At 40.3% G+C, this 9,754-nt stretch overlaps 1 protein-coding gene across 1 annotated transcript; it reads right to left on the bottom strand.

The window, feature by feature from the left end:
* Positions 1-139: 139 nt before the first annotated feature.
* LOC136251918 (uncharacterized) lies at positions 140-8,471 on the bottom strand. The gene is made up of 2 exons (XM_066044311.1): positions 8,384-8,471; positions 140-1,730 (listed from the first exon to the last, which is right to left on the bottom strand). Exon 2 carries the CDS (start codon positions 1,722-1,724, stop codon positions 381-383), a length of 1,344 nt encoding a protein of 447 aa, XP_065900383.1. The 5' UTR covers positions 1,725-1,730; positions 8,384-8,471; the 3' UTR covers positions 140-380.
* Between the last annotated feature and the right edge of the window lie 1,283 nt (positions 8,472-9,754).

Here is a 9,754-nt window from a genome sequence, read left to right as displayed (position 1 = left end):
CTTAATATTGTAATATGTTTACCATGTCTTGGTTGCAATTCATTTCCTCATTGTGATGGTATTTGAGTATATCTCCTCTGTCGGTTACAGTTCTTCAAACATTTCAATTGTATTGAATGTACAATAAGATATTGTGGACTAAGCTAAAATCATAAATAGTTATATAAATAATAGCAAATAACATTATAATACAAATAGTTAAAATTACATAGGGTGGTCTTGATTAGTATTATGAAGAACGTGATGTATGTAAAAGTACAAATGTTTAATTAAATAATTGTATGTAAAAGTACAAATGTTTAATTAAATAATTATATTAAGCATGTATGGCTATTTGTTATTTAGCTTTGTTAATTCAGGACCATAAGTGCCACAAGGCATTAATTGTCTTCGAACTTGCTTATCCACTCAATGTATTCACTGAGCCTCTTTCTTAACTCTGCTTCATTCACACCCAGACTAGTCAGAGTTCTTCTGTATCTACAATCTATTTGCTTTCTTTTATACCTATAATTGTGTGTAGTGTTTTGTAATCTAATAGCACTAGACACAACATCATCTGGTATTGGAATATTACAAAATGAGTATATACACTGAAGAGTAGCACTCAAGTTATTCACATACATGGTGAATGGAATAACAAGCTTGTTGTTGGCAGGATCTTTGTAAAATAACATTTCTTGTTCGCAGTAAGGAATCTGTGTATAAATCACATAGTCACGGATAACCCTCCAGGTAGTAGGGAACAAGCCATACTTTATCTTATATGGTCCATCATCAACAAGAACCTTTTCCAAGTTAGCGTAACTGCACATTCGATCCAGTGGATTTCGTAGTGATACAAAGAACTTGGCTGTGGGATACTGTTGTTCAAATTTCCTAGCATTCAACAAAAAGTGTCCTTTAAGCAACACACGCTGTTTAGGTTTACCACGATAGTACACAATCTTCTTCATCAGACAATTAGTGAATGGCACAAAATTTCTTTGGTAGTCTTTATCTCCTAATTCAACATAGGAAAATGCCCATATTAAGAACGATGAACCCAGGTACCAACTGTATATCTCAAAATGCCAGGACCTAGCCAAGTCATCAAATGTAGCACTTTTAAATAACGATGAATTGTGTTGCCTTTTAGCTTCTGTTCCAACTACATCAAAATGTCGTATTAAACAATGTTCTTTGCCTAATGTTTTTATAACTGGTACTAATATTTTCCACATCCAAATGTAAGGGAACAATCCTTCACCAACTGTAGGAGCAATGATGTTTTCATAATCATCTTCTAAGTACTGACATAACTGGCTGGATCCAGTACGAGGTGCTGTAATCATGAACACCGGCTCATCAATATTAACCTTGTGGTATGAAGGGTATAACAGCTCATCTATATACCAGCACACTCCATTGACTGGCACTTTGACTAGAATATCACAATAGATCAAAAGCAGTAAAACTCTGTTTGTGAATGGTATATTTTCTTCTAGCTTGCCCTGTTTAAAAGTTGCAATAAAGTAATTCCAAAATGTTGATGGAACTGGTATTGTAGGGGATAATCCCCATATGAGGAGACCTAACAAGAACAGTGGTAGACAAGCTACTGATATGATCAGCCACAATGATGTGGTAACACAACAAAGTAAAATATTCCACAAGGTTGGAATGAACTTTGGACGATGATGATCATCTTCAAGCACAACATTCTCCGCTACTAGGCCATTCATAGCTTCCTGTAAACAGATAAAATAGTAAACCACAACTATACAAAATACTTTGTTATGTCAATGTATTTTTGTTACACCAACTACAAACTCTAACATTTTTTTGTGCCAGCATTATCACTATTTGGCTGTTTATTAACTTCTAGTACCTACAAACAATAATTGTATTATCCCTCTAATATAAAGACTAGTGGTTGCAAAAGAATTTGACAACAGTTGGAGCAGGAGCCCGACAATGTTTATGGGCTCCTGGTTGGAGCACTGGACTGGACTGTAGTATGGATTTTATTCTTGCCGTTACTGAGAATTCAGTGTCACATAAGTGGCTTGTTGGATTTAATGTAAAGTATATTGAATGGTTATCACTTAGGTGACTTATTGGTGGAAATTTTGGCTAATCCCTGTATGGAGAGTAATGATGAGTTTGCAAACAAAAGTGGTTTTTGGTGATTGGAAGACAAATGAGTTCCACCCAGGTTGAACTCGCTTTGGGCGTCCATGTGAAAATTGATCAAAACTATTCTCATGACAGGGCTTGCTAAGGCTTCCCCAATAAATGTGATTAGTGCATGCAGGTGTCCCAACAGATTAATACACAAACTCACTAGGTGACAACACCTGTTATCTACTATATAAGCATCAGAAATTGGTAATACTGTAGCAGCCAAGAAATTGTTAATTTTGTGATATGTGGTTATACCTGGATAATAGTGCGAGATTCATTATTTCCCATTTAGATTCTCTAATTTCTCTTCCATATGATTATGCAGTCAACTGCTGAAGATTTTATTCATTGTCATAACCCATCTAGCTTTTACCGTATTCATGTTCTTAGTTTATATTGTCTTACCTCTTATAGCTGTTGTGTGGGTTATGAATTTTGAATATTGGTAGCAATGGCTGTAATGAATAATGAACTGCTCATCCCACATGCATTTTGAGGAAAGGAATTTACTTGGGTGGCCTAACCACATGATCATCATTATCATTAAACATTTTTTACAACTGGCAGGTATGCACCTTGTTATAGGACCAAACTTCTTGTATTGACTTACACACCTTTATCTGGACACCTTGAAATTATATGAGGGAGGTGTCCCGGGGTCTAAATGTATATGTACTGCAAATGGGACCATAGACAAGCATTCTGCTTATCAAAATGTCAGGTTCCACTGAAGTCACAGCAGACTATTACTTCTGTCAGTAAGTGAATAACCATTGAGTCCATTCTCAATAAGCAACCAAGGTATGCAATTAAGTTTATGGCTTCTGTGGGGTGCCTGCTTTTAACTGCGAAACCATGTTTTCCAATGGCTACAATGTATTTTAGCCTTCTCTTTCTGTGCACGGTACTCAAGCACACTGAATTGTGTTGGAGGCTGCTATGAAGCTTTTTAAACTTTTGACGCTGCTCTTTAAAATATTCCATGTTGGTAGTTCATACCATAAAACATGACAAAAATATGCAGCAGTAGAAATAATTGCTCACATATGATATCATTTGTGCACGTAATCTAGAAAGCACAGAAGACAAAGGTTAGAACAGTAAGGAACCCTACCAGAACAATAGTACAAAGAAAACATCAATTACAATAATTAAACTTTAAGCCTTGATGGTTAGATTGGAAACACCACTATCAATGCTACCACACATGAAAACTAGGTTTACTCAGATGGTGAAGCAATACAGCGCTTGCTAATGGCTAAAAGGCCAAAAATCATTTTAAAACTTCACCACAAAGTGCCTACCTCACAAAAGAGCTCTCTTTAGCTGTTTTAACTCCTCAAGACATCTCCCGCACAAATGATGTCATAATTAACAGGTCATCAATATTGCTGCATATTAACTTCATTAGAGGTCACAGTGCTATTCAACAAGGATCAATTAATAGAGTGGTTCCAGAAGCTTCTGAAATCCATATCACTAATTGCTACACCAAGGTATAGAGATCAACAGCTAATCAAAAGTGATGTCAAAATACATTGGAGCCTATGGAAAACAGACTTTCGCAGTTAATTTAAGGCACCCCAGTAAAGCCATACAAGAAGCCAAAAAGTGCACTGCATACTTTAGCTTTATTGAAAATGGACACACATTTAGTGAAGCAAGGCTGACATAGTGTCAATTATACCACAAATTTGTATTGTATAGGATAACCCAGTGTTTTTTAAAACTTCAGCTATTGGCCAGTAGTTACTATTAGCCTATAACGTCAACGGAGGAGTCAACTGCACATTCATGCTAGCTGTAATTGCATGTAAGATGGCTCAACTTGACATTTGGGGGCTATGCTTATAGCATTAAACGTACCTTGGATGTCATTTTGCTCCGAAGCCTTTTATAGAGGGTGTGGCATTCTTGTCACATGATCTATGTTTCGCCTACATATAGCCACGTGGTTGAAGTAATAATAATAGTATGAATTTAGCGTTTGCTATGCCCTATAGCAAAACTTAAAGTCTGAACCTCCATTTTTTTTAAATAGACCTTCCCGTATACAATGATTAATGTGGGATGCTAGACTGTTCATGGGTATTAAGGGCCACTAGAGTGGTGCTCTAGTGGCGATATATAATCAATCGGTGTACGTGGGCCTTATGACCCTTTACTGATAGGAAAGTCGGGAGAACTCGGGATCCGCTAGCTATGCCATCATAGATAATCTATGACACCATACTACTCAGCTATATAATAATAATAATAATAATGAACTTTACAGTGTACATATACATACACACATACAGGTTGCAGATGTTGGTATGATAGAATCGGCACACGTGGCAGCACATGATGGTCCACTGACATCCTGTGTCAGTGGCCAGAAGCTAAATTGTACTAGTGATTAGCTACAAAGTTTACTTACTTGATTACTTAAAGGGGGGAAATTAACAGTTAAAGGGAGTTGAAGTTGGGTTGGTATAAATTCGATTGCGCAAAACTGAATGCACTAGCTAGCTACATAGGGCAAGGGATAAGAAATAATTTCTAGATAACATTTGTAGCTAACTAATCATTTGTAAATAGGCAATTGTACATATGTTCCCCCCTTGTAATCCCCCCCCTGTAATTTCTCCCCCTGGGAATAATCAGTAAACACTGCCTGCCCAGTAATAATAATAAATAAATAAAGGGATAGTTTGGTAGAAAGCGGGCGCTTATAATCTCTAATCGATAAGCCCCAGCGGGTAGGGTCTGCGATGTACCAGACTAGGCAAGGGAGTGGTTCAAATCCTGGGGTGGGAGGGATTTTTTTTCCCTTTCTTTGGCCCTTTTCTGTACACCTTATTGTTAGCTAGGTCAAGTACTGTTCTTAGGTTTCCAGTTCCAGTTTGCTAGGTTAGGTAATCCAAAGGCTGCAGCACATGTTGCCGTCAGACCTTCAGTGCTGGTCACTGTAAAGCTTTAATAACAATAAATACTTTAGGTTCAAAGGAAGAAATCTAGCCCTCCTGGGGGAAGACTGAGTGTGGCCCCGACTAGACATTGGGTGACCTGTGGTTTGAATCCTGGGGTGGGAGAGATTTTTTTCCCTTTCTTTGGCCTTTTTCTGTTACACCTTATTGTTAGCTAGGTCAAGTACTGTTCTTAGGTTTCCAGTCACGTTCCAGTTTGGCTAGGTTAGGTAATCCAAAGGCTGCAGCACATGTTGCTGTCAGACCTTCAGTGCTGGTCACTGTAAAGTTTTAATAACAACAACAGACTGTCATGCCTGATAGTCTTCATGGGGTAGTATGCTTAGCGCATGCAGTAAACCACGGTGAGGCGGATCGCACTGAAACCAGCCTAGTTACTCAGTAACTTAGCGGGGCCGGCAGACTAGCTAGTACACATAAGTTTAATACTAACCATTTACTGAGTCTGGTTGTTCTCAATTCTGTTTTGGCTAGAGTAGCTGTCAGCACAAGCAGCGATGCTGAAGAGGCCGCTCAGTTCAGTGTCAGTTTTTGTTGTTGTTTTTTTTGAAGATATAAAGAAAATAAGATTAGAACATACAACTCAGTTAAACACAATTAAATCAAAAACTGAGTCTCTGATTGCACCAAGGCCACAGGAGCACTTTTGATGTAATGACTTTGTGAAGATCGCGCTCCTCTAATGCACTGGATTGCTGAACGCAGCAAACAGAATGACAATCTACATCTAATCCATCCTAGTACTGTGGAATAAGGGTCATTCCATTTGTCAGACAACAAACTCGCCAATCCCTTGTAAAATACACTGGCTTCATGGCCCATTCCCCCAGAAGCAGAGAACACTAGAGGGGTAAAAGAACTGTGTTCCACTTCACAGATTCGCAACTCATAAGCTCTCTTCTTTGTTAATTCGTGTTTCCTGTAACATGACTGAAGGGTACGTGGTTCCACTGTTGGATGGTGCAAGTGGGTTAAAAACTCTGATGTCCGTATAACATTTTTCATAACAACCACCCCAAAATCCATTCATGGCAATGTCCAAGCGTGCGCCATCCTGAGTGTTGGCAGTCTTCTGTTGAAACCTTTCATCACTTAGAGGCTGCAGATGAGGCTCAACCTCCACATCATGGCACACTTCGGATAGTAATTCAGCTGTGATATCCCTCACTTCATTGTGGCATATTGAAGGGAATCCACCCTTTGGACAAGATAGGGCATGATCAACAGAAAAGTTGGTACCACACTCACAGTGGGAAGGTGTACGAGAGGGCATCCAGCCATACCTCAAAGTAAGGGCATCTTGAAAGGCAGTCTTGTGTAGGGAGAAACCATGTTCCTGCACAGGTAGGGCAGTAAGCCAGCTAGAAGCACCCTTTTCCTGTGCTAAAGTAACAGTCCTCTGAAGAGTAGGAGTAAGCTTAGAAACAGTTCCTTAGAAAGAGTGGACAAATTGATAGTCTTGGATTGTTTAATTTCAAGCTTATGGGAGTACAGACTACAACGAGTATTAGCAGTATAGCCAAAATTCTGTAATAAAAAAGAGTGATCATAAGGGTGCTGTGACATACATTGAAGCAGAAAACTCAATAGATGATAAAGAATCAGGTGCAACAATGCCTAGACCACCAAATCTAGTTGGAAGGGCAAAGAGTGAACGTCGAAGAGCACCAGGAGGGTCAAGGCCAGTCAAGGTTGGAATAAACTTTGTCAATAAGGCTTTCTCGAGTGACTGGAGACTAGAAGATGTATCAGGGACTGTACGTATTACATACAGCCAACGGCTACATATTCCATGAGTAAAACATGTATAAGCAACATGAGGTTGGGAGATAGCGATGGAGGAGAGTGTATTAGTTCAGAAACCCACTGGCTAATCTTATCAAAAGTAAAACTTTCCACATACTCAGAGGTGCCAACTGGAGCACCAAGGTGAAGTCTGCCATCAGATGTAACATTTACAGCTGTGTCATGAAACAGTTCCTTACCAATAGAGCAAAACTGAGTCTTAGTAACAAGCCATGTCTTCTTTACATTTGGGAAGTAACCAAAGCTGGGGCCCAGTGAGGAAACTTGGTCCAACCACATGCGAAGAGCAGAAATTTTATCACAGGCAGCAGCATCATCTGCATACCACACCTGAGTGACAGGTGCAGTGAGTTTCTGAATTAAAGGTACAGTGGCTAGAGCATAAAATGGCATTGCAAGCGGGTCACTTTGAGTTGTCCCTTCCTCAGAGTAGAGAACATCACCATCAACAAAGAGGCAAGCAGGGTGTTGGTAAGTATTTATTAGAATGATGGAAAATGATGGACAGAGATGCTGGATGTTGTACAAAGCCACGGCTCTGTTAAGAGAGTTGAAAGCATTAGTAGCATCAATTAGTAGCATGCCCTCAGTATCATCATCATTAAAAGCTTCCCTCATAGCATGAACAGCAGCTTCCCCTCCTGATGGTTGTCCTGCACACAGTTGCAAAGAGCCAGCATGCAGCAAACTGAACATCTTCACCAATCACACACAAAACAGCTTTAGCAATAATACGTCTAACTGTTTCACCAATGCCAATGCTCAGTGTCACAGTTAGGCAGGTGAAGTCGGCATTCAAGCCGAAACTTGTCATGCTGGTATATAAAAAAACCAATTTAGCTATCGTATACATGCAAGTGTACCATATGTGACCGGATTTCACATAACAAGGCTTCCACACACACAAAATCAAACTTACGCTTTTACTAGAAATGGATTGCTGGCCTAATACACTATCATATTCCACACTGTACTTCCTTCAGGACTGGCAAGTCTGATTTCTGTGGCAGCTTTCTTCCGACCCTGTCAAAGCCACGAGTGGGAGATTGGCGCCATTGAATGGCTATGGCTTTGTGATAATGGTGTGTAGTGAGCTGGGACTTCAGAGAGCTCACCAATAGTGTTCTCAGTCAATTTGGAGTGATTTGAGGGCCATGGAGAGCCCAAACTTGGCCTCTGGATTCCAATCGTCTTCTTGCTTCATTTTATACCCCTATATTAAGCCCAAAAAACAACCACCCGCCCCCCACACAGTGATAGCTAGTAAATAGATGAATACTTGGTGCAAATTTTGTTTGCACAGCTGTAGGCACTGGGAAGTTATTACACAATGATTACTTAAAATCGCCATGTCTCCTAACGAAGCTTTGTGCGTCAAAGCCTGGTTTTGTCAAATTCAGTCACACATGAATACATTATAGCCCATATAAAGTGTAACTTACCAATTGACGCTTGAAAACAGGGCCACACTTTATTATCAACCCATGGAACACATAGTCTGGCGTAGCCGACCCGCACGCGTAGCGCGAGGGTCTGGTGACAGCCGCATTCAGTACCCGTGCAGATGGAATGCAATTAAATTTGAAAATACGCGCGAAACACGTGGACAATTTCCGGTAACAGAGCAACAGCTACTGTACTTGTAGTCTCGTGCCCAGACCGCTTTTTTTCTTTTTGTGTGGGGGCGGTTTTTCTCCGCCCCCACACAAAAAGAAAAAAAGCGGTCTGGGCACGAGACTACTGTACTTGCTCTTGAATGACGTCTATTTCCTCTACAAACCCTTACATTTGTGCTGGTTGTGGAAAAGACATAAGAAGCTCGCCATATTCAGTGGGTAAATCGGGAATAACGTCATAGAATGTTGTTAATTGGTCACTAAGCGATCTGATTGGACGCACCAGTTTTCCGTAAAGCTGGCACAGGTACTGAATGCGGCTGTCACCAGACCCTCGCGCTACGCGCGCGGGTCGGCTACGCCAGACTATGGAACACAAGGAATAGCAAGAGGCAGCCAATCAAGCAATCTGTATTATTGTTAGATCACGTGATGCCTCTCTTAATATTAAATTGTGACCGGATTTCACATAACAAGGCTTCCACACACACAAAATCAAACTTACGTTTTTACCAGAAATGGATTGCTGGCCTAATACACTATCATATTCCACACTGTACTTCCTTCAGGACTGGCAAGTCTGGTCGTTTTCTTGCTTCATTTTATACCCCTATAGCTATTAAGCCCCCCCACCCTATTAGCTACTACCACCTGTGATATTATTACCCGCTGAGGCTCAAGAAAAGCTGCCCAAAACAGGGCTAATTTTGGGTATCAGAAATGTATAGCTACACCCACTCAGTGATAGCTAGTAAATAGATGAATACTTGGTGCAAATTTTGTTTGCACAGCTGTAGGCACTGGGAAGTTATTACACAATGATTACTTAAAATCGCCATGTCTCCTAACGAAGCTTTGTGCGTCGAAGCCTGGTTTTGTCAAATTCAGTCACATATATAGTGTACTTAACTTAAGCACCACGTGACGATTATGCAGGTGCGACTGCGGTCAAAGCGAAAGGTCAATGAAGAAGGCCGGAACATTGATGAGTATATATAGTGTATAGTGCACAATAAACGGAAATACAGTGGTTCGGACGAGCCCCCCTCCAGAATTAGCTACCATTAACTTGAAAAAAAAAAGTTAAGCTGGCGTAGCTAGCTATAAGACATGGGCGCCCGAAAGGTAGAGAGGGGCTAGCTATATGTAGGGCAGCTCTGAGATGTTAACTAAAGTGGAGCTAAGCCCCACCTCTAC

This window comes from Dysidea avara, chromosome 3 (genome assembly GCF_963678975.1).
Source record: "Dysidea avara chromosome 3, odDysAvar1.4, whole genome shotgun sequence".
Lineage (NCBI taxonomy): Eukaryota > Metazoa > Porifera > Demospongiae > Dictyoceratida > Dysideidae > Dysidea > Dysidea avara.
The sequence above is the reverse complement of the archived record's forward strand: the minus strand, read 5'-3'. Positions and strand labels throughout refer to the sequence as shown.

Coding starts and splice junctions, on each gene's coding strand:
- LOC136251918 (XM_066044311.1), bottom strand. CDS start 1,724: ATGAATGGCCTAGTAGCGGAGAATGTTGTGCTTGAAGATGATCATCAT.